General features: G+C 32.1%; 1 protein-coding gene across 1 annotated transcript in view; it reads right to left on the bottom strand.

Annotated features, from left to right (window-relative positions):
• Positions 1–26,834, bottom strand: part of LOC124362688 (N-acetylgalactosamine kinase-like) — a 74,896-nt gene extending 48,062 nt beyond the window's left edge. The window contains 8 exon segments of the mRNA XM_046817395.1: positions 520–634; positions 4,041–4,181; positions 4,834–4,978; positions 4,981–5,149; positions 8,415–8,523; positions 20,517–20,715; positions 21,571–21,918; positions 26,592–26,834. Coding sequence (XP_046673351.1) covers positions 520–634; positions 4,041–4,181; positions 4,834–4,978; positions 4,981–5,149; positions 8,415–8,523; positions 20,517–20,715; positions 21,571–21,918; positions 26,592–26,596 — 1,231 coding nt within the window. The 5' untranslated portion in view covers positions 26,597–26,834.
• Between the last annotated feature and the right edge of the window lie 472 nt (positions 26,835–27,306).

The raw sequence follows: 27,306 nt of genomic DNA, 5'->3' as shown, positions 1-27,306 counted from the left end.
TATGCTATCATATTATTCTAAGTGGATACCGCACTATTCAGACAAAGTTCGAAGTTTCATGTTTCTTTTATATAATACGACATAATTAACTATGTATAAGTACCATATTGTTATGTTGTGATACATGGTTTCAAGCATTTTATGTATATGTATGTATGTGTATACATGTGTTGCAATATGTGTTTGTATATGTGTTTGTACTATTTTTGGGAAAAATAAACCTTTAATCAAATTTTTTATTTCAACCAATCAAAAATAATTATTTTAATCTTGTTTGTTAAATTGCGCTATATCAATATAAAATAAATTAAAAAAAATAAAAAAAATAAAAAAATAAATAAATAAATAAAATAATTTTTAGTTTTTAACACATTTCCTTCAGGTGCTGATTTAAAAATAAGAACAGAATAACAATATTTGTATCATAACTTTATCTTAATGTTTTATTGAACAGAGAACTAGTATTAAGTGTGAAAGCTTTATATACAATACAATCATTACAAAGTAAAATTAGCATACCTTGAAAGACATGCATAGCCCTTTGGAACAGTTTGAACTCTTCAACATGTTCTGTATTTGGTGTTAAGGTTAGATCATTCAGCTCCTCTTCAGAAACCTCCAGAATCTTGCATATCTAAAACAACAATGCTGGAATATTAGGATATAAAATAGCTTAACCCAATGAGGAAGTTTTTAACACATTCACTGCTAAGCATTTGAGTATTAGCGAAACCCCGGTGCTAATTTTTTAAATTTGTTTAATTAGAAGATATAACTTGCAGAAGTGACATAAAAGCATAAAAGATTATGTTTTACCTATATTTACATTTTTTTTGACATCATTATACTGCGGGACCGATGGGTCCCGTCAGCATGGACCAATGCCCATTGAACCTGAAAATGACATTTATTACAAGAACTATTGTATTATTTAGGGGTGTACACGTAACCTTATAACTGTTGATGGTAGTGAAGACAAGAAATTAGGCATTATGTTCCCAAGACTCCTAAAATTATGTAATATGTTGCGGGACCGATGGGTCCCGTTGTCCTGGCTGCAGGTCTTCGTTGATTTATACATGAGTTCACACTCAAAAACAAGATAATTTTCACTGGAAGGCACTAATAGTATATCATTTTATTATTTACAACTATCCCCTCCCTTCTTTGTAGTTTTTAACATTTCTTATTTACAATATGTACATCATACCAAACACTTTTTGTTATTGTGCATCTTATTGTCATGGCACTTGTTATATCATCACGAATCATTGGTAATGTATTACAAACTACCTCGGGGTCTCTAGATGTCCCAGCCATTGTTTATTTCGCTAACAACAATCACGAAATAATAGCAAACACAGCACTAGATGAAAACAACTATAGTTAACTGAACCGAGAAACTATGCACACTAGAACAAAGAACGAAAACGGCCCAACACGCTCACACTATCAGAAAGGGCCTCTTTGCAGTGCTGCCTAAACAGTGCCGAGAGCAAAACAACAATGCCCAGCGGGACCGATAGGTCCCGCGCGCACCCGTGAGTGGTGCCGAGACGCTTGGGCGGGACCGAACGGTCCCGCTTAGCACTGAATGTGTTAATGAGGCCTCTGCAGTACCAATAGCAGCAATTAAATTGGGAAAAAATTTCAAGCTCTCTACAACCGAATCCATAAAATATAGAGCATTAATATTTTACCACTGTCTTAACAGTAAAATCTTCATTGTACATACTATATATCACATTTGTAATAAAATTGTTAATTTTAAGAAATTTTTAATGTTGTACATACATACATATTATTAAAAATGTATTATTTTTTGTTACTTTTAACTAACTTTCACATACATTACCTTAGACATGACAATGGTTTTTACATAAATAAAATTGTTATGCATATCTCAAAAATGCTAAAAAAATAATATTACAAGTAATGTTTTTTATGACTTTTCTAGACATTTACTCTAACTATTTGTTTCCTAGAAAATTCTCAAGTTTTTTTATTCACTGTACACATAATTACTTTACAATTAATTAAACACATACTTAACAATTTATTGAAAAATAATCCAAAAAACCTTCATCTTGATGTTTAAGTTCTTCATCCTTCCACAAACCCTGAATCAGCAGTTTTTGAGCACAGGAAATAATAATGTTTTCCAACCTTACATCACTATGAATTATATCAGAACTGCACTTGTAATTACTATAATTACAATGCAACAACAGAACCCCATAGGTTTTACATTACATTAAGACCAGTTTCCCTACTAAACAAAAAAACAACACACTTAACTCGCATATAGCAGCTGACAAACAAAAACATTGATAAAACGTTTTAACAAACGTCAATGCTGCAAATAACACTAAATGAACTGCATTCTTACTAGAGGAACCAGTAAAGACCATGGCAATGATATCTGTTGGACATTTTCAGAACTAAAACAGCCCATAATAGAGTGGCTAAACAGAGACCACATGACCAGTGCGAGACTTGGCGTTCAGTCTGAGCCACTCAATACATAACCAGCGCCTATGTCTTCTTCAATTGGTTTTAATCAAATACAGTTATCAAATAAGTAATTTTACCTTGAAACCAACAAAAAGTAGTATTAGAAAAAAATTGTATGAGTCAGATTCTGATAAATTCAAGATGTTCTTGAATTCAGTTTCGTTGATAATGTACTAAATGAGTTCAAATTCTTTCTTGTGCCATTTATCATTCCAATCTTCTACACACTTTATCATTACACCACACAAAGTAACACCTTTAACACCTGTTTGATATCATTTTTGCAGGGGCTCATTGTATGGAGTTTGGCAGAATAAAAATTCCTTATCTATAACAACATGTAACACAGACCTGGTAATAACAGTATGGCCACTCAAAACTTTGTTTCCAATTCCCGCTTTTTTTCAGTTATTCTGTTAAACAATTTCCAATTCTCTAGTCCATTTTGAAACCAAATCTAAGCAATTGTATTACTGCTGTTATTCGTTGCCATCTGTATTTGCAGGAAATGTCACAAAGCTACGGTGCCACAAAAATTTCATCGTTAGCAGTATATCCGAAGACACGACATTGCTACCCCCAATTAAAGCTCCCTTGTTTATAACACTGTGTATTTCAATGTGTCCTCATAACATTGTGTGTACCTAATAATTTTCGTTTCTGGAACGCTCGGAACAAACTATGTATATGTATACCCTGTACATATATATCCATTTTGGATAAATAAAGAGAACAAACAGTTACCAACACATCACTACTGTGACGCAGACTGCAATCTAGTATTGCAGGTCATAAGTCTGAAGTGCACAACCTTTCGGTACAAAACCACGGTTTTCCAGGGATGTAAAAAAATTCTTGCACTATCCACGCTTTTCCAAGATTTAATCGTCGGTGGCAGCCTTAGTTACAGTCACGTGAAAGTATTGTGGTTCCGAATATATATATATTGCATGACTATCAAACAAACGGAAAAAAATGATCGTTTGAGTTTTCCATCAGCCATCATCTGACCAATGCTCCTCTGAAGACAATAACTGATGTGTGTGAAAAATTCAAACAGCCTGACATCTGAAAACTGGCGGCAATGTTATTTCAGTCAATGTTTGAATATAATAACAAAAAAAACATCACTTTCTTATTTTAATCTATGTAATCTGACAACCAATCAGATCATTTGTTATGAGCAATCGTTCACAGGCCAAGAACGGTCACCCAACTTAAATCGTTCTAAGGATCGTTTTGTGTATGGGGACTTAGAGACATAGAGTCAGAACTAACCAATATAAACTCCACTACACTAATGGAGGCAACTTTGGATTAAATAACATCAGGTGAAGTTTGCAAACACATTTTCAAAGTGCTTTTTCTGGTCAGGTGGCCATCCTGAATAATTTAGGTAAAACTGTATACACAGCAAAAAAACATGTAAAGATAGAATTTTGTATCAATGAAGAACTAACTGGCAATAATAAATTTTAAAAACAACATTGACAATTTAAAAATTGATATGTCTGACATTCACTTACCTCAGTTTTTGAATAAGGAGCTTCGTGTAAAACTTCAATTACTAGTTTAATAACTTCATCAAGCTTCATGCCTGCAGCTGTTTGGAAATCTGCCAATCTCAAACACTTTTCCCATGGAATGTTTCTGTTTTTGGCTAAAACCTAAAACAATAATGAACACAAAATGTATTATAATTTTGTGTAATTCCCAATTTAGAATCTTTAGCGCTATAATAAACACTATACAGGGAATAAGTATAAAAATACATGTTTTAAATATAAAAAACTTTTACGTACATAATTCATCAGATTTTGAAACATTTCATAAGTACCTAACACATAGATAGTGTAAAAAGTTACATAATCAGAAATATAAACTCTTAAAATGCTAGTCAAAACTCTCATAAAAATAGTGTGCGGAAAAAGGAATTGGTACTTTTTAAATAGCCACCCAGGTTCTATTTAACCTTACTCTGTGATATATTTCTGCAACTATAAAGAACATTATCTATGTTTTACCAATGCCCAAGAGTCATCATTGTAGGAAGAGATTGCTATAAGTCATAACAATTTTAAGTAAATCATTCCCAACATCTCTATACTATTCTTAAAAATGATTGTTTAGACACTATACGACTCAGCTTATTAGTATATATCTGAGCAGCAAGACGGCACACGATAACTCTGGTGTTGAAGTCATTGATGGTCGCCTTGTTCTTGGTGACAAGACTATGAGCCACCACAAACAAGCCCTTGGCTGGCAGATTCACTTCCCTTGTTCTTATCAGATTAAACTCTGTGGCTTTGTATATACCTGAGAAGCAAGACGACACTCGACAACTCTGGTGTTGAAGTCATTGCTGGCCGCCTTGTTCTTGGTGACAAGACTATGAGTTACCACAAACAAGCCCCCGGCTAGCAGATTCACTTCCCTTGTTCTTATCAGATTAAACTCTGTGGCTTTGTATATACCTGAGAAGCAAGACGACACTCAACAACTCTGGTGTTGAAGTCATTGCTGGCCGCCTTGTTCTTGGTGACAAGACTATGAGCCACCACAAACACGCCTCCGGCTGGCAGATTCACTTCCCTTGTTCTTATTGGGTTAAACTCTATCAGCTTGGCACATCCTGCCAAAACAGATTGTAAACATATATCACTAAATAATTTTGCATTAATTAAAAATAGAACAAAAGAAACACTACACTATATATTCTATTGAAACACTATGATTCTTTAAAAGAAAATAAGTTGATAGTTTTAAACTTAGGTATAAAAACATCTAGGTTGTATTAAGTGAAAATATAATCATGATATTTTAAAATAATGCTACTTATAATGGTGTATTTTATTGCATAAACATTTTTGGGAGGCGGTAATAATGCAATAGCTTTTTTCTACAACAACACAAGTATTATATATTTAATATAATTTTGCCAAGCCAACCCAAAAATCCTACCAGAAAAATTAAAGAAACATTTACAAAATCTATGGTAGTGCTATAACGTGACCGCATCCTCTCGCACAAATTTCAAAAAAAAGTAACTATAGAGTTTGATTTTAATGCTACGCAAGAATGATTTTAATGACATTAAGTAAGCAAAAAAATTCCTATTTATATCATACACATCAACTTATTAGAGGCTAATAGTTCGAGAAAATCACCAAGTGGCAAGATCTACAAAAATAAATATTGTAAACTTAGTCTCGTCACATTTAGTTCCTTGTCACCAAGTATTAGTATTGTCACATTGTAGTAACCATTAATCAATCGTAGTACTCATAATATGTACCAATTGACTTTCATTGTAATTTTAGACCCAAGGAGTGTTCACTTCTGGCTGGTTATACCTTCCAGATGAAGTTCCTACACTGGGTACAGCAAAAATAAGTGCAATCAACAAAAACTTTCAAATAAATAAACCAACTGAGAAGAATTATTCTTTGTACTTTAGCAAATTTATTTGAATTTTTCATGCCCTCATAAAGCTTGATGGCCAAATAAAAGTCAAGGAAACAAGTTTTAATCACTTGCCCAAATACAGTTTTGAGCATTGTTATCAGATTTAAGTTTTCAATTCAATAAGACTGTTAAAATTGTTATCTGTTATCATTATGTTTACTCTAGAGAAACTACACTAAATACAACATTAGAACACAGACATACAGTAGAGTCCCGTTAATCCGACCTAATTGGGACCGAGCCCTATTCGGATTATGTGATTGTTCGGATTAGCCAGAATTACAGAAAAATACGGTTTTAAACTTGAGAATGGGTCTATTTTGTTATAGAATTATCAACATTGTTTATTAAAACATGTTTTCTGACTGTTGCATTGTATTTCTTGACAAATAAAAGTGTTTGCGAATACTAAGCACATTTACCGTATTTAGTGTGAGAGTTCTATTGTTAAGCAATGTGAGCGTACTGGATATTGTACGGGTCCACGCGTTCAATAGTTGTACGAAACTACGCGTCATCCAATAGACTCTCTTCAATGCGACAGAAGACAATAACTGAATTTATGTCTTTTAACAATTAATATTGTACTCAATAATAATATCAGTACTGTACGTCCAATTTTCGTTTGATTTCACTTCTTAATACAGTAATTTAACTCATACTTAACCTATAAGTTTCAATTTGATACTGTATTTGACTTCATTATTTATGTACTGTACCGTACACAATTTGTCTTAATAAAATACTGTACAGTATGTCTATTTAATTAAAGTTTCCTTTGTTTATGTACGAAATGATGCACCCATTTTCATTTTTTATGTAATTAGTTCCTATATCTGTTCATTATCGTTATAAATAATTCCTCCTGGACCTGTTCGGATTAACCGACGTTCGGATTACACGTGTTCGGATTAGCGGGACTCCACTGTACTATGTACAACACCAAAAACTCGTCTCTAAGTTGGATATGCTATTGGAAGTTTCTGCTATTCCGATTGTTTTTGAGAAAGCTTGTACTAACTATTTATACAATTTTAGGACACAAAAGTACTGTGTACAGTGTCAAAAGCTCTTTTATAAGCTTATCAAAGCTCAGCAGTCACTCTGGCTGTTTTAGAAAATATGCCAGAGAGCAAAACCTACAAATTGTCTTCATAATCTAAAAGTAAAAATGTGGCTCTCTAACTGAGAGGAAACACTCTTAATTTATTGAGAGGTTATTAAAATGTTTGAATAGGTCTGGACCATTTTCCATTTAAAGCAATGCAATATTAATAATTGAAATACCAGAGGCATAAAACAAAGGTGGACACTATTAAAAAATTGAATGTAAAGTATGAGTATAGTTATAAATCTGTCATTTGTTAGTCACTGGATGTATATACAACACTGGATTTTTTTTAATTGGTTCCAAATAAATTGTTTCTCACCAAATACTAGGTTTCTCAAAAAACCCATCCGCAAACCTTATATTTTAATTGACTGAAAATTTTCCAATTTCCTCTACAGTAATTAAATAACATTATATAAGAACATTTCTTATGGCTTTCAAAATTAACCTAGTCTTCACCAAAATAGGGGACGAGAAGCAACTCAATAAATTTAAATGGGATGACCCTTTCACTAATACATGACATTGAATACAAGATCCTATTCTGTTTGATAATGAACGTTTCCTTGTTCATTTTTAGATCTTAGATTTTAATTTTTTAGATTTTAGTATTCCCATTAGTAGCAGTTTAGTATTAATATCAGTAGCTAGTTTATTTTTTCAGGACTGGCAACCAAAGCAGCCTAATTTTGAGTAATGGTTGACTGTCCTATTGATCTGCTATTGTAATGTATGAGACCTTGATTAATTTCCTTTTAAAGAATTTATGTTCTCAATTTAATTTATATATATATATATATATATATATATATATATATATATATAAATATGTGTGTGTGTGTGTGTGTGTGTGTGTGTGTGTGTGTGTGTGCGCGTGTGTGTGCATGCGTGTGTGTGTGTGTGTGCGTGTGTGTGTGCGTGCGTGTGTGTGTGTGTGTGTGTGTGTGTGTGTGTGTGTGTGTGTGTGTGTGTGTGTGTGTGTGTGTGTGTGTGTGTGTGATATTTATAATTATTAAGTACACTTACATCAGAAAGAATGACTCTGCCAAAGTGATAAGTCTACAATGAGTCGTTAATTGCATAACAAGCAATAACTGTGCTTCTATCATTAAGGCACAGTCGACAGCTCTGTCTCACATTACATATAGTCTTGTGACATGTCCACTCACATCAGAGAGAATGACTCAATGAAACTGATGTCTACGAGTGAGTCGTTTATTGCATTAACAAGCAATAACTGTTCTTCTATCAGTTAAAACATAGTCGACAGCTCTGTCTCATATCACATAATAGACTTGTGTAGAATAAACCAACAACCGACCTTGAGAGGCAAGGAAGATGATCGCCTGGTCCATGCCTCCGCCCACTGTGCCAATGTAGTGTTCAGCCTCGGCACTCAAAGTTGCCAACTGCGTTCTGGATAGTTCCAGCTGCAAAACACTACATTTCATTATTGTCTACTCAAAAACAGAAAGATTTCATATGACAAAATATGATACATTTGAATAATATAGAATCATATGAAGCTACACTGTGCATATTGTATATCTGTATTGTATTGTCTGTATGCCTATTAATGAATAAAATATTACGGTTGGTGGATAAGTTTTTACTAATTTAACTCTCACCACCACCAGCCCACTATGGTGGATCGAGGTGTACAGTGCTTTAAACATAACAGGTCACTAAAGTGGTTCTGTGAACTTTGCATCACTGTCCTGTTTTTGACATAATAGAATTAATTTGCAATATAAGTCATTTTTGTTTTTTTTTTGTTCTCTTAGGACAAGAAGCTTATAAATTGCACTTAGTCCTGTAAGAACCTTTGCGCTGCTTCCGGAGTGATAGGATATTCAGGATGGGTAAGGTTAGGGAGTAGAGGCCGCCTCCTATCGAGATCCATGAGGAAGAATTAGGGCACTACATCTCAAAGTCATTCTGAAAGAAGGGGAGGCCAGCTCTGAACCAGCCTCTCCAGTCAAAGTAGGCAGGGGGTGGCACACCCTTGTTGAGGTTAACAAGAGCCTCTGAGGTAAGGGAACAAACCCCACCAACTCCAACAGTCATCTTCCACAGTGGACTAGACCTATCGAATTGCCCATGAACCCCAGAATCTCAACATTTGCGGTTAGTGATGTGCCGCTACTGGACATCCATTAGGTTGCCCAGATTGAAGTGGCACATCGGTTTTTGCTGTGCCCAGTGGTGGGTTCAACTGGTACGTATAAACCAGCCAGAAGTGATCCCTGCTGGGTAAATATAAGTCATTTGGAGTATGTGACTTATGGAGAAAAACAATATTTTTTGTCTTTTGTTCACTATAGTGGGGATGCGTGTGAATTAGGGTGTCCAAACTGGTGTGAAATGTGGAATTAGCAAGTAGGTATCATTGGGCCTAAAATTTCCAAAAATGTTAAAATTGCATTCCAGTCTTTATGACTTGGTCACTTTTTAATTTACCCGGCAGTGAAGGCCATATAAAGTACCACTTTCCCCACAATATTTCTCACTAATTTATTATTGTGGTTGATTCTTTTTAATGTCATGTGTTACGCAGGTTTGGTGAAGGATAAAAATACCATTTTTAGGTTTTTGGTTTAAGTATTCTGGTCCTGGTTATTTAGAAGGTAGGGGTGTCAAAAATTGAGTTACAGGTATAATAGGTGAGCCGGGTTTTTTTGGTTTAAAAGTCGTCACCAAATTCTAAAATAGGATTACGTTCGTTAAAGTGGCCACTTTTGATAATATCGAAGCACTGTGAGATGAAGGTCACAGATGAGATAGGGCGTATGTGATTATCACAAGCTTCTGAGGGCGTTAGACAGACTGCATAGTACAAAGAGGGTGTTCATGAGTATGGATGAGTTAGGGGATCAGCACGTGCCGGTTGACCACTTTACACATTTTTTCAGGTATACTTGTGATCCAAGAGGCAAGAATTGGAACATGTACAGATTTATCCATCTGATTCATCTGTCTCGTGGTTGTTGTACAATAGAAGGCATTCACATAGTTCAGTTCTTTCTTATCGATAATACAATGACAGCGGTTAATGTTTTTTCGACAGTTAGCAGAACTGTGTCTACACGCTCACAACCCTTGGTCCATTTGTTCCAACTAGCTTCCAGACCTTGATGCTGCAGTTATTGGTTAAATATAGTTAATATAATATATAAGTAATATAGTTAAAATTTGAACCAATACGTAAAATAATAAATAAATATGTATGCCGTTACGTTTTATAAAGGAATGTGTTAAGTTTAAGTTGTTTTTATAATAATATTTTATAGTAAGTAGAGAATGTGGGTTGATATTAAATTATCATTTTGTTTAGAAATTAATAAACTATATGTAATATAAAGATATATCATGTACTATCTGTTATTTTATACACCTGGAATACTTAGAATAACCTACATTGACAAGATTATGAGAGTTTATATTAAAATTAGAAAAAGAATGTATATAAATTGATAAAAAAACATTATTATATAGTTAAAATTTGAACCAATATGTACAATAATAAATAAATATGTATATTGAGGAATTATATAAAAATATACAAATGAATTAAGATTTTACCAATTCAGTTCATGTACTTTACAACTTTATTAATACAAAATAACATTTATTACTACCATAAATTGAAACATTAAACTTATTATAAAAGTTTAAATTTATTATCAATTGCAAACATGTGTGTGAATTTGGTTTAAAGCGTAAGCATACTAATATATGATTGTATATGAGAAACTTTTAGTTCATTTAAAACAGCTTCATACTTGTTCACCTGCCAATAGGGAACGTGAGCTGGGTTTAGACCGTCGTAAGACAGATTAGTTTTACTCTACTGACAACGTGTCGAGTGATGTGATTGTTTCTAACACTTGTTTAGTCATCTTTCTCCCATTATTGTACATTTGCATTGACAAAGGGTATTTTTCTCCAATTTGAAAGAGACAAAGTTAACACAAAAATCTATAATACAAAAAAATCCATACAACATATTGAGGGTTTCTTGCTTACCAGCACACTTGTATGCAAGTAAGAGAACTGTGCTGTGTCAGATTAAAGCATACCTATTTCCCATCAGTCAAACACATTTTTATCAACAAAATAATTACAAGCACTTCAAATGAACCAAAGTGTGTGAGCTTATATTTTATTTGTATGTGTTGTAGAGAGTATATATTTAAAATCAAAATTCGTTTTGAGCTCCTGTGAGCTTTTACAATGTGTCCATAAAAATATAGAATTCACATAATATGGATATTAAATTATCATTACCACATAATTTTTATAATGCATTAATAAAATAAAAGTTACTTTTAGTTTGGCCTGTTTTGAATATTCAGTTGCCTTTCATCCGCCATATTTTATTTAGGTTTAATATTTTACACACAAATTTTATGTGACATACTATTTTTAATGTTATTTTATTATGAGTTAAATGTTACAAGCCATTTTCATTTTCAATATCTCAATATTCAAAGTTAGGTTTAAAAAATGTTATTTTCATATTTGTATTTTTTATTGATCAGAGTTAAATTAATTGTAATGCTTCTAAAGCATAAACTCTTAATGAAATATAAAGGACCATGGATAACACCTTTGACATTACAAGTAACTTCAAACAAAATTAATTTCAACTCAACAAAATTAAAAAGATTTCCTTTTGTATTGATTCACACATCAAATACAAATTTAAATTATATTTCTACTATATTGTTATGATTTACTTTTTATAATACTCATATATATATATACACACACACACACACACACACAATAAAACTGTATTTTAGGTAAGATGTCTATTTTATATATTCTAAATATATATTTGAATTGTAAATTTTAAATTATGTATATATCAAAATGTAAATAGATAACATATCTTAATGTTTATATTGTTTAAAGCTAACTTTGCCAATGCACACCTTCGTAGGACGACAATAAAAGATTCTTGGTACAGGATTGCCAATTCAAAATGGCCACAAAAAATTCATAACAGGCCAAACAGAAAAAAAAACTGTTATTTTATGAACATATATTACAAATTAATGAAAAAATCTAAATAACAATGAATTGGTTTATAAAATATTCCATACTTTATGGGTAAACCGTGTACGTCAATGCTGATACAACTTAAATATTTCCACTTGTAATCACGTGATAAGAAGAATTAAGTTTGTTCTATAGTGCAGTTTTTAACTTTTAACCCCAACCCAGAATAGCTATGTTACAATTAACACTGTCCTGACAGGGAATATTGTCTTATCATGACTTCTGACCTACTAGTAGAACCAAAACAGCAAAAGCTATTTCCTTGACTAACTGTTTACTTTAATGATAATGACCTTGACTGTCTACTGTGATAAGATGATAAAATTATCATATTACTAACAAAAATAACATTTTATCTCTACTTTGATCTAAAAAGTCTATAATTCACTTTATGGTACTTGATAAATAACTTAATTGGTTTACGTAGCTGATATTTTCAAGCATTGAATGAAAAATACCAGTTAGAAATGTTCACACTAACTAGTTCAAGGATGGAAATAAGTTAATATTTATAGCTTTCAAGATAGAGTTTGGTTTAAGTTTCATAATATTACTAGTAGTTATCTGCCACTTCGCACACAATTTCATAGGGTATGAAAACTTCTGGTTTGAGTGAGTTATATTTCCAATGCCAATGTTGGGTTTACCTTGCAATCACGATCAAGAAAATATGTCATAAAGTATATATTTATGGTCATTGTAACTTACTTTGGAATATGTATGTACTGAAAGTGCTCGATTTCTAGAACTACAGGTAACTTTCAGTAATCATGAGGTATGAAATACCTATCAAAAGAAAAAATGGTCCAGGATACTTTCCTCAGATGTGTATAATAATATGGTTGAGGTCTCAAAACAGTGTTTGACATACAGTATTATACTCCTGATACAATGAGCTTTATGGCAACAAACAATTATTTTTTAATTACATTACAACCACCACTACACATACAGTAAAAATTAAACTTTATGTTTATTTTGTAATTTTTATTGCAAAATGAGTGTCACTCGACCAATGAACAATCGCTCTAACAGTGAAGTTTGGTTTCATTTGAATCTTCTTATCTTTTTTTTATGATGAACATCTTAGGGTAAACAGCTGTGATTCATTAATTTTCATTAATTAATTAAAAAAGTTTATAATTGATTAAAAATAACAATGGCCATTAGATGAGTAAAGAAGTGGAAATTTATATAACAGGAGGTTCTATAAAGTAGAGGTTTTAGTATACTATTTGCATGCTAGTTACCAAAAATTAAAGTTAGAAAAAACTAAATATATCTTTTTATATCTAGATTCATATTATTTTCTACATTCTACACATATTTAAGTATTATTAAACAATTATATTAAATTCTTTGTGATCTCTATTGTTATTGTTTGAGATCAGAGCATGAATATTTTTGTAAGAGTTAAAAATAGGATTGTACAAAAATATTACAAATCGTTTCAAAGCACAGTGAAAGTTTTGAGAATATAATGAAAACCACTCTGTAATAATTGCTTGATGGGTTAAATTGAAGTATTTGTTCCTTTTTGTTAAGTCCAAAAATAACAAAATCTAACCAATAAACTAAAGCAACTGCTACTGCAAAAAACCATATCTTCAAAGTTTTATAATCATGAGTTCTTTAATTTTTGATATAAGTTACTACCATATAAAAACAAATTTAAAATCTTAGAACAATATATCAAGATTGCTTTAGGTCATAGTTCATTCTGATTTAGTAAAAAATAAATGCGATATGTGGCTCAGAGTTAGGTGAACGACTGATAATGATATCTTTAACTAATTAGTACTAGTAATGTAGTTATCAGAATCAAAACATTGTGAGAGAATCTTATCTGTCATTTATAAGAGTGATAACACAGAGATCAAGCCCTCCAACATTTTTATTATCTGTACCCAAGAAGTCTATGGATTTTACATCACACACAACTGAAGGACATGTATGATGATTGGATCTATATTTTTTTCACTACACATAAGGATCATCTATTTCTACAAAAAGAATAATTTATAAATAGCTAATAACCAATTAAAACCTAGGAAGTTATATATGGAATCTGAACCACTGGGATACCATACCTGTAGACTTGGCTATTACACTGACCGGATATCCCGTTTGGATTAAGATGACTGAACACTCTTATATCCAAGCTGTAATTACAAGAATTAGCTATAGTTATTCAACAGGATGTCTTATAACCAGTTAATACTAACACAACATAAAGGCTGACTCTGGAAGTTGTACAATTGTAGTCCAGTCACTCGGTAGCACTATAGTGTACTGATAGAGTAGGCATCCCTAGGAGACATATCTTTAGCTACCCAACTCCATCAATCCCCTGTACAACTACATCTGAAGGTGAATGTGTTGTGGTTATTGTATAGACAATATCACCCTCAGAGAGGCTATTCCACCGATCTCAGAAAAATGTGGTTTAGATCACCCACCCTCTCACCCACAACACATTAAGTGGTAAAGAGGATTTTCAAGTCCTAACTTCGCCCTCTATAATATGGCACTTTTCATTTCAATTCACCCATACAGAATAACCTGCAGAAGGCTTTACTTTTTCCTCCTTTTACAGTCCTACAGAGAAGAAAATGAACACAAGTATAGAATTCTGATATTCACTAAAAGGCACTGTTGCTGGAGTTGTGCAATTTGCCTGCAAGATAATTGTTTCAAAGACAGTTGAGCTTGGCCAGTCAAGTAATCCTCATTCAACTATCCCTTCACATTAACTGTGGATGGGTAGGACACTAACTGCCGCTAGAGTGTGCACTTGTTATTTCCAATGTTTCCCTGATTTGTCCCTGGAGCTATTTACTGATGTGGATGCAATCACACTTTACTTATATGTTTTAATTTTAATACATATTGTGTATATTTGCCCTTGCAGACACCTAATGTATTGAAACTGATGAAATTAATGACAAAATATTCTAAAACATAAGAAGGTCAGAATTTGACTCTGAAGACTCCCTTTGAAGCAGTCCACAAGAACTATGCTAGATGAAATTTCACTGGACTGTTCTTTTGAATTAATGTACCATCTCCAGCATTAAATGTTCCAAAATATTTTTAAAACTTTTACTATTAATTTAAAGACTGATATAAAACCCATTTTAGTTCTGTTCATACAGAAGTAGGCTTCTCTGATCTGTGATATACATTTTCTCGGTCGGGAAACAAAACAAAATCAACTAAGGAACAAAACATACTAAGAACGAAGTAAATAACAATTACCATCATTATGAATCTTTGACATATTTTTAGATCGTGGTAACAAGGCAATCTCAACATAGGCGTTGGAAATATGATTCACTCGAACCAGCCTACTAAATAGCATGCAGGGCAATAGGTACATGCTAGTGGTTCAGATGTAAGAGATAATGAATGTAATCTAACTTTTACTTTACATTTAAAGACTGTTATGAAACCTAAATTAGTAGTCTTTTAACAGAAGTAGGCTTCTCAGGGCTGTATATATTTTTATGCTCGGGAAAGGAGCAAAATCAGCTATGAAACAAAAAATACTAAGATAGGATAAATTACAATGACCATAAATATACACTTTTTAACATATTTTCTAACCAGAAGTGCTCATAGAGGTGCTACACCTATGAAATTGTGTGAAAGCCGCGGGTAACTGCTAGTGAATTCATAAAAATTTATTTAGAAATATAACTGTTCAGTACGATGAAAAATAACAAACCTTATACAGTATATTTAAATGTAATATTAAAAAAAATATTAACTTACAATATATACTTTTTCAGTTTTACATGAAAAATAGCACTTTGAATAAATGATTCCACTATAAAACAACATTAATTAAAAGAAAAAATTAAAGTAAATTCAAAAGTTTTTAATAATATTCTTAAAACTATAAAAGTTATGTTATTTTATAAAAAGCTACATTTTTTACTTGTTTGTGTTGTTTTACACTAAATTTTAAAACATCTAATTAATCTTACAAAATTGGTATAATTGTGTTTTTCTTGAAATTTGGATTTTTCTGATTGTTAATACCTCAACAACTTTATAATACATTAAAAAATTATCACAGTAGAATTTTTACCACTAATGGCCAACATAATACATAATATAATATGGGAAGTCAACATGCTTCTGTAGTTTTCACAATAACCAAACATATATACGGGCATTAGCATTTCTCAGTAGTTTTTCAAATATCAGTATATACGGATATTGACACTAAAAGGGTTATTCTGAAAAGAAAAGGATTATCTTTTGTTATTCTGATTTTCCAGTTAATTTCTGCTGAACTTTATTTCATAAATCTTATATATAAAATTTTTGTTCATGCTATTTTGTTATGTTAAACACATATTCAGAAACTATAGGGAAGGTAAAATTAAACAAGTAATATACATTTTTTTTTATTCCTACTTAGTGTTTAACAAATATAGTTTTAAAGTATAAATTTATATTTTTTTTTAATTATTTTATAAGGATTATAGTTCATTTTAATTTTAACGTGTAATTATTATCACAAGATACAAGTGGTAAAATAGAAAGCAATTTTATTCCTTGCATCTTCAATTTTATTATTTTATGTCCCTAAACAATAAGTTTTATATCAATAGTAAAGCCTACCAACTTGTACCAGGATCTTAACTGAACCCCTCCGATTTTTTTATATGTGGTTGAGTTAAACACCCACTTCTGGAACAAGTGTGATGGTATCCATTAGATAAATTGGCCTGTCTGAGCCATGGAACCAATTTCCAGCGATCTGTTTCCATAAAATAATTTTGCATTATATAATAGTTATTAAACCTTCATCTGTTAGACGACTAGTGGCTAAAAAATATTTCTCCAATGTTGAACGACTAGCCATTAGTCGATTTTGCAGTCTCTATTTAATCAAACTTTTGTTATCGAAATTAAAACTTAAATAGGACAAATATTATACCAAATTAATCAGGATGTTTCACAGATTAATTTGATATATAGATTATTGAATTATAATGCGTAATTAGTATGTACCGAAATTATAAAGTTGCAATACAAATGTTGGTTTTCCGTGTCTTGTCATGCACTTCGAGAGATGGCGATAAAACATGACTTTTTCCTTATACTTTTGCTGCAGAAAATTTCGTATAGGAATTAGTTTGGCTACATCACTGTGTTCAGAATTTCTTTCTTAACAAAATCATCTGCTTCAAATATCTGTTCATTGATATATGTTGTGGAGAATGACCTTCAACGCAACCATTGCGACATTTCTGTAATGTTAGACGACTAGTGAAACTAGTTGCTAGTATTTTTTGTTTCTCTAAATATTATTACAGTATTAGTACCAAACGACATCAAATGTTTCCTTGTGAAATTTTCTATTCAATGATATAGTAAATTAAGTAGAATAAATTAAATTAGTAGAATAAGTAAATTATAAGTGTTTATTTTGTGATCAAACTTTATAATTTCGGCCATGTTGATGCACCATCATTACTCGTTATGTTTTCTAAACATTTATTTGTGAATTCTAAGTTTGTATATAAAACGTTACTGTAAAAAATGGTTTATTTGTGATTCATTTATTGTAAAGTAATTTAGTAACATTCACAGGTCTGTAATGGCTAAATTGTGATATAAAAATTGTTATACCTAAGCCTAAACCTAGATTACAAATACTTCATTAAAAAATATTTCATTATATTTTTATTTATTGAACACCATGAGTGACCTAGTAAATAAATCAGGTGAACTTAGACAATAATTATTAGATAATGGGTTTTTATTATGATACATTGTCTTCATTTTAAGCATTTTCTGATTCTATATAGTGTGTTTTTACAACTTTTATTTCTTGAAAAAACACTTCTTAGGATTTGCATGAACATTTTTACATAAAAAAGCATTAAAAAACCGCTAAAAATATATTTTTATTTTCAGAACCTTTATGCTCTACAACATAGAAAAAGTTTCAAAATATAATAAATAAGCATACAGAAAATACGAGGGTCGTCCACAAAGTACCCTCCGTTTTGGAGTAAAAAATAAACCAGTTGAGATACAAAAAGTTTATTATATAAATGTTAAAACTACAGCTTTTCTCTTCTTTTCTACACATTCACCATACCTGTCACAGCGTTTTGAAGCTCTTCATCACTCGCAAACCTCTGAAATACAAGCCACCGCTTCATGTACGGGAAAAGATGGAAATCACTGGGAGCCAAGTCCGGGCTGTAGGAGGGGTGGTCAAAAACGTCCCATTTGAACTTTTCCAAAAGTTCTGTTGTTCTTTGAGCTGTATGAGGGCGAGCGTTGTCATGGACAAACACAACACCAGTTGTCAGAAGACCACGACGCTTGTTTTGAATCGCTCGTCGTAGCCGTTTTAAGGTTTCACAGTAAGCTGCAGCTGTAATGGTCGTACCACGTTCCGTAAATTCAACGAGCAAGATGCCCTTACCATCCCAAAAAACTGTAGCCATCAATTTTTTCGCTGAAAAAGATTGGCGAGCTTTCTTTGGCTTGCTTGGCGAAGCAGTATGACCAAGTTGCATTGACTGTTCAGCATTCACATAGCTACCCAAGTCTCATCTCCTGTAACGATCCTGTTCAAAAATGTTTCTCCTTCAACGTCATACCGAGTAAGAAAGTCTATGGCAGAACTCATTCTTTTCATTTTGTGTTCATCGGTGTGCACTTTTGGAATCCAACGAGCACAAAACTTGTGATAGCCTAGTTTTTCTGTCACTATCTCATGCACAAGACTACGAGAAATTTCAGAAAAATTATCTGAAAATTCCGAGATTGTGAAGCGACGGTTCTCGCGAATTTTCTCATCCACTTTGTTCACCAAGTCATCACTGACGAGAGATGGCCTACCACTCCAGTCTTCATCGTGAATGTTCGTTCTTCCATTTTTAAAAAAACGAACCCATTGACGGACTACACCTTCGCTCATAATGTTTGGGCCATACACTGCACTCAATTCACGATGAATTTCAGCTGCTGTGTAACTTTTCGACCACAGAAATCTTATTACACCACGCACTTTACGCTTGGCGGGATTTTCTATCACAGCGCTCATGTTTTTACGTTGTAACAAAATAACGCGCGATCGCACGATGCTCTCCCTTGCACTAGAAGCGTACTGAACGGCTGCGCACGCCGATGTGAGAATAGCGGCGCTACCCCCACTACTTATTGCGCTACGCCCAAACGGCAGTTACTTTATGGACGACCCTCGTATCTTAAAATGTTAGAATGTGAATATGTCATTTTTTGTACAAACACATTTTACTATTTACCAAAAACAATTTATAAATTTTTGGGCAAGTGGAATTTTGGTATGTTTTGTATAAAAACCTTTTTAAATTCATTTTGTATATTTTGAAAAGTAATAAAACTTTTATAAGGATTAAAGCCAGAAAGGAAGTTGCATGTGCTTAACCCTTCTGGTGAACCAGTTTTTATTTTACTAAATTATATCTCGCCTTAAAGCTAATTAGTTTGGAGTTTTCAGGCAGGTTTGGGTCAAATATTTCACGGTCGTCAACAATCATGGTGATCTTTCTTACTTTTTGGAGCCAAGATTTGTGATCAATTTAAAGGGAAGCATGTTTATTAAAACATTTATTTGGGATCTTTGCATTGAATTGAAGTAAGTGTTAAGAGCCATAGGACTATGTTTTTAAAGGATATCTAAGTTTAAAGTCAGTCAGCAATTCGTCCCAAGCAAAGTAGCATTATGTTAAGAGGGTAACAATAAAAAATTATTGACAGTTCTGAAAGCTAAGATTTATTTATATGTTCATACCCCCATACTTCGGTATAGAGTTTATAGACAGTCAAGCTTGGATAATACCAACATTTTTAATTAAAACTTTTGGATAGAATTAAGTTTTATTCTGGTTTCTAGACACTCTAGTTCAACAAGGTAGGAGTATTAGTAATGTGTTCCTATAGGTAATTTGGTCCATGAATTCTTCCCACATGCATATAACAATGTCCTAGAAATTCACAAAGTCCGAACTGGAGGAAAAACATGCAACACCCAGTCTTTCATTCTAACAAAATGATTATTTAAGAAATCCCTACCTAGGTGATACAAGAAGCCTGTGCATCAACCAAGAACAGTTTCTACCAAACAATAACACAACCAATAGCAGAGCAAATATTCTTATACATAGCAATACTCTCATAGGCGTTCATAGAGAAGACTGATATGTGCAGGACGTCTGAGGGATAGAAACTTCAAAGAAGATCCTTGGAAGTTATCAGCCGCACTATATGTGAAATTCAAATACAGCAAATCAAGGATAGTGATTAACTCAAAACTAAGCTAAACTGAAATATTAGATTACCTTACCTTGTTTGCCAGAGCAGTGGCAAGAACACCAGCACACACAAGTGCACTGGAGCTAGAGAGACCAGAGCCTGGAGGGATGTTGCCTGTGACAGCCATCTGCATAGACACTGGAGTTTGACCTTTGCTGGACAACAGCTCCATGATCGCTCGCACTCCACACAATATATAACTGGCCCAACCAGTCGACTCTAGGCTGAACCTGTCAGCATCAATTACCACATAACACATTAGAATGAGCAAGGGAACATCAGCAACTATTTTAGTTTAAGCAAAGATGATGTGTATTCATCAATACGAAGTGACACTAAAGCTAAAGATATCATTCAGGTTAAAAATATCTAAAAGCATTAAAGAACACCTATTTGTTTGGATTTCAACAATCTGTCCGTCAGATTTTATAATTTACTAAGACTACATAAACTAAATTATTCAACTATACACAGGATACCAGTATAAAAAGACTCCAATAATTATTTGAGCATTAACTAATAGTACAGTATTAGCAAATTTGTATTCATAAGCTTGTCAGTGTAGCAAGCAAAACACTCTTAAACTACCCCACTATATAAACTGATATTAATTTGATGATATTACAATTTAATTACATAAGTGGCACAAATTTATCACTCACAATAAACTAAATAACCATTAAGTTTTAAATACTACTAACCTCAGGCCCTAAAACTAACATTAGCCTACTTTTACACAAGATTTAATAAACTTAAGCCTGTTTAAAAAAAATTCCAGTTCACATCAAACCAAACTAATTCTTTTGAAAGACGAAATAATTTGCTAAGATGATCAAGAGAAATGAAATTAATTACAAAAGTAGGATTTGATCATGAATTTGCATGACACTTGAGAAAAATTAATCACAGTAACCTTGCAATTTTAGTTCTTATTTAAACAAATCAAAAATAAAATCCCATCATTTTCAGTGCAATAATAAGTTGAAGAATATAAACATAATTGTAATTTTATTCATTTGTACATATATGAGCTTATTATGGACTAATAATTTACCTTTAATTCTAAATGCAGCTTCTATACTTACTTGAAGTTGCGGGAATCAGTTGAATATTCAATGTAGTTATCAATGTCCTGGTTGATTATCGTCAGGAAAGTGTGAAGTTCTGTTGGGCGAAATGCAATGAGGATGTCCTGTTGTAAGGCCATTGGACACACAGGGTAGCCACAGTAATCCACATGCTCGCCGATGAGATTTACTCGACCTGGGATCCGGAGGTAAAGTGTAGGCTCAGATTTAAATTTGGTACAAAAATGATCTCTGAGAAGCTCCAGTCTATGACGAAGAGTTTCCTCTTTAGGTAGTCCTGCTATCGGTGGTGGCAGTACTGAGCAGTCAACATCACCTCCATTTTGATGTTCAGGCATACCTATAAAATTGTATTTTCTGTCAGTATCATTGCTCTGTATTCTTATAGTTTTAAAATTGAATATACATGCTCATGCTGTAGGAGTATGCAAAAAAATGTCGTAAATTATTTATTTACACTGGGAAATAGAACCATTAACATTTAACACATTCACCGAAAGACAGCATATTTTGGTATTCCTCCTCTCCAACTCCCACCCCCCCCCCCCCACGGTTTGGGTAGGTCACAGGGCACAGCTGCTATTTTCTCCAAAGTTGTCTGTAACTGTGTAGTGCATGAAATTCTGTTACAATTTTTCTTTCTATAGTTGGGCTGGTTCAACTCTTATCTTTCGTGTTGATTCTGTCAAATAGTTGTATTAAAATTTATGTTATTTAATCAGAATGGAAATCATTTAATTGTGGATTACCACAAGGATCAATTCTGGGCCCTGTACTATTTTTAATACTATGTTAATGATCTCCCAGTAAATACGATTCTACTTTAATACCATATGCAGATGATACAACAGCAATCTCCAAGTCCGATTCTAATATTGGCTTCCACATGTTGAATTAATACTCTTTTTTTAAATTATTAATTCAAAATTCAAATTTGGTTCACACCAAATGGTTTAAAATTGAATTCTACTAAGACTCAATTAGTTGGTTTCCAAACTGTTCAAAGCCAGAACCATCTTGTATTGAACATCACATTAGAGAACAAATGCATTACAGTTTTTAAATCAGCAAATCTTTAAGAATCCACATAGACTTAAATCTAAAATAAACAGAATATTTTCAAATTTTCTGGGAGGTAAGCTTAACTCTGCTTGTTTTCAGATCTCATCTTGAGAAAAGTTGACTAAAACACAAAGGTTATGATTTATTATGCTATGTTCCCTACAATCATGCAATATGGCATTGAAGTTTGGTGAATATCTAGCAGGTTGGAAAACGTTTTCAAAATCCAAAAGAAATATTTAAGGATAAAGACATTTTCCAACAGAACTTCATGCAAAGGAATATGTAAAGACTAAATCTTTTAACCTGCCTATCAGTTTATGTGCTGATGTTTATTGTTTGTAAGGCGTAATTTCAAGCTCTTCTTTGCAAATCACTACAACTATAATTACAAAACAAGAAAAAATGCACTTTAATTTTTTTTCTTAGCTATATTTTTCTGCACTTTATCACAATAGGCTATCTTGAAAGAAAAGTATACAATAGTTACCTGCTAGATTTAAATCAATCCAAAAATATAATGAATTTAAAATCAAAGTTTGAGAGTCGTTAAAATAAAAAAACGTTACTCAATTGAAGAATGCCTATTTGATACAATAATTTAATAAAACTATGACTAATACACACATTAATTTATAAATTTTTATGGCGATGTTTTCTAATTTAATAACATTAAACAAATTTAATATACTTTACTTTGACAATGTTTCATAACTACACCAATATTAGGTTCTATGTTACACCTTGATAATGTCACCTGTTCTTCAAGCTGTGCTAGATTAAAAGAATGTACCGCTATGTAAATTATGGTGATAAAGAATCTGAGTTTAAATTTTTCTTGGCTATCTTTTCCATTCGCTACTCAAGCTCCTTCTATTCTAAATATTGTTGTATGTCACACTAAGTTTTCAAGTCTCCTGAGACCATTTTCATCCATTGGTCAGCATGTTTAAAACAAAAGTTGACTGATTAATAAAAGCTTGTAGTTTTTTATTTGTACAATGTACATTTTGGAATCGAAGAATAAAGTACCATGGATTCTTTGAATCTGAAATGTGCATTGTAAAAATAAAAACTTTAAAGGTGTTCACAGGTTTATTCTTGTTACTTATCACATTATACATCTCAAAACTAAAGTATTTGTGCTTTTATTTCTAAAACCCTGTTTTTTCCACAGATTTCAGTATTAAGATCATGTTGCTTGATTGGAGGTCATCCATATATAATATCTATGTAGGTTTGTACAGAATTTATATAATATATCTCTGGATTTGATCCTGGATGATAATGTTTTTATCACCAAAAGATTGTAAGTGTTCAAACCAAGGTCTACAACCTTTACTCTAGACTGGCAGTGAGTTTTTAAACCAAATTATTACTTAAAAACTTAGACAAGATTTGTTCAGTTGGAGGAAATTCCAACAAATTGCTTGATGGACTACGAAACAAGATAAGGAGGCATTGAAAATATTATAGTGAACAGAACTTGAGACTATAGTGAGACTTGGATTACATTTTATTCTGTGCAAAATGTGAGTTATAGTTTTTGAAGTAAGTAATTAAAACTTCAGTAACTTACCATGTGTGGCAATTTCCAACACTTTAATTAGGTAGGCTATTGTTTACAACTAGAGTTATGGCATATGTATAATAAACCTACTATGAATTCTCTGTCATTAATACTATTTAAATAGAGTTGTAGATATACATATTATGGTGACCACTAAACTTTTAACCTAAGCTTATCTTCCTAAGATCTACTTAGTTTTGATAAATAATTGTATAAGACATCAATAAAATTACTTCTATCTTTTTAATATTCCCATTAAGAATTGTTTTAAGATTTTTTTCAAGGAGAGGCTGATCCACTTTTTACACAATTGCACAAGTCACCAACTGTAATGACCAAAACAATTGATAATAACCAAAAATGTAATTTGAAAATCTCAGCAGTACCAGCTGGAGGCAGAGAAAGAATTTAATATACTAGACTGAAAGATTTGGATTCTAACCATATTAGACATAATTCTGAAAAATAAAGAGAAACAAAAATACGCTCAAACTAATTTAAATATTATTGACATAAGTGACTCCGATAAAACCAAACAAAACAAACAACTTGAAACCAAGAAAAACACAGTTAATTATCTTTCAATGCCATATTGTTTAGTCTTTTAAGTTAACCATTAACTTTTTTTTAGATGTAGTTACTTAAACATAATGTTTACAATCTGAAAATGTGTTTGCACAAATGATATTGTCGTTGTTCATATTAATTTACTAATATAGGTTGATTACGTATTGATGGGTGTAAGTGTAAGCAAGCAATATCATTTGTTAATATCAATATAAAAACTCTGCAATTCACACTTGACCCTAATATTGTCTTTCTTTCATTGAAACATTTTCAAATTATTTCACTTGAAGTTATTTTCCTACCTGACGTCTAGAGCTAGGCCTATACGATTCACTTTTAGATGTGCCTAAGTACCTAAGTTACATATGCTGAAGTAGTTACTACATAGAATTATATGAAAATAATATAATCATTTTTTGAACATTTTATTGAACACTTTTTATAAAATGAGGTATCGGTACCCCTCCAAAGAGGGGTCTTTTGGATGTAGTCAAGATGGACTTTTAATGCATTCTTCTGTGCCTACATATTTGTACATTTTGATTTTTGTTGTACAACTGGTACAAATATGTACCCACATCACATGTCATGTTGTTTGGTGACATTTTCGGAATCCCCCCCTTCCCTAAAGAAAATTGAAATAATGAAAAATGTATTGTCCGTTTTATAGAAAGTAACTTACACATTAAATAAAATGTTTTGGAAGAAATTTGGTCAAAAATAAGACAACTTTTATAAAGGGGGGCTCATAGTATCCCCTGGAAGGAAAAAGACAGAGAGTAAAATATATTTTGTATATTGAGTAGAGAAAGATAAGCGGACCCGGTTTTTATATAGATATTGACAAACAATTTTCCATGTTACTTAATGATAACTATTGATATAATGAACCAATAGTCATTTTTTAACAATAACTAACTTGAATCAACTTTAAACAATTATTCATTTAATAAACATGTTGTCTTTTTAAACAATAACACAGTCGAAAGCTCGTGGAGGACCGTGAAATGAAGTTTAAAATGTGGCATATCAGCCGATCTGCTTGCAAATCATATACCTGAGTAGTTGTACAGAGAAGTATGGTTTTCTAGAGATAATGCTTTCAACAACTGTTTAATCATTCAAAGCGATTAATCATTACTAACCAGGAGAAAACACAAATTTAATAGTTAAACATATTTCGTATTTTCTGTTATCAATATTTGTTATGTTGATATCACATCATTATTATTTAAATTTTTCCTATTTCCAGTTCTAATTGTTTGTTTGGTCGTTATAGCTCCTTTATTATTTACGGTATTATCACTATGTGTATTATATTAATTTCAAATATAATTTTATTGTAACTAAGCTATAAATATTTGGTTATGATTCGTTATGAATATAAAGTATCGAGATTGTATTAATCGATATAAAAACCAGGTCCGCTTATCGTGCTTTACCCCATATATTTACTATTGGCCATAGGAACACACCTCAAAATGTCAATAAAATTATATCAAGAGGAATAGCTAACCTCCAGAGCCTGGGGGATCACCAATATTTTATTTAAAACAGTTTAGGGTAGATACAAATTTCAAAGACTATCCTAACCTTTATATTTAGCTATCTTTATCATCTAAGATTCCTAATTTTCATAGTAACATATCAATATTAGCATTTTCAAAACTTTTTATAAACATGAATCAGTCCCAGATGAAACACAAAATTCAGTCTAGCAAAAAATGTCCTAAGAACGTGTCTTCACCAAATTATTAAAATACGATTCAACATTTGGAAATTTACATTGACAGTAAGATAATGAATACATTCAAACTCACCCATTGTTATCTTTGAATGTACTAGAAATTAAAGATTCTTTATAGAGAGAGACTTTCTTGACACCTAAGTGAATTTTTAAAAACTGTAACTCATTAAACTCTGACTTCGTTCATTCAAATGACAACTTCAACAAAACAACAAAACATAACCGGATCATAACCATAAGTGACAGAGACAACCGGCAGCGGCACTCGGCAGTGCGCGGCACGGCCGGGCACGGCGAGCGACACGGCTTTTGTTGACAACTAAAAAAACATCAATATCAAATTAGCGCTAATTGGTTAGAATTGTTAGAAACAGGCTTTAGTAAACTTTCATCACATGTTACTTTGTCATCCTGTCAGAATGAAAACAACCAACTGTGTTACCTATCATTTCCTAATCATATGTGCTGTGTAAAATAAGTTCAATCGAAACATTCTTAATCAGTTGAAATATATCGAAATAATAAAACTATAATTTCTTAAAATGCAAACAACATTTTTATTTTGCTTATGTGCATCCTCTTCATCCCGTCGACATATATGTAAATCCTGTTTTATAACGTATCATCGTTAAATTTAAATATATCCTAATATACAATACTGTTAAAATGTGTCAAACTTCTCATATAATCGAGTTCTTTCAAATCATTTATCAACTGTTAAGACAGTACCAGCTCAAGATCGGATTACTTGAGCCTACTTATTTCCCATTGCACTGAATTTAGTATT

This window comes from Homalodisca vitripennis, chromosome 1, assembly GCF_021130785.1.
Source record: "Homalodisca vitripennis isolate AUS2020 chromosome 1, UT_GWSS_2.1, whole genome shotgun sequence".
In the NCBI taxonomy this organism is placed as follows: domain Eukaryota; kingdom Metazoa; phylum Arthropoda; class Insecta; order Hemiptera; family Cicadellidae; genus Homalodisca; species Homalodisca vitripennis.
This window is presented reverse-complemented; position numbering and strand designations above follow the sequence as displayed.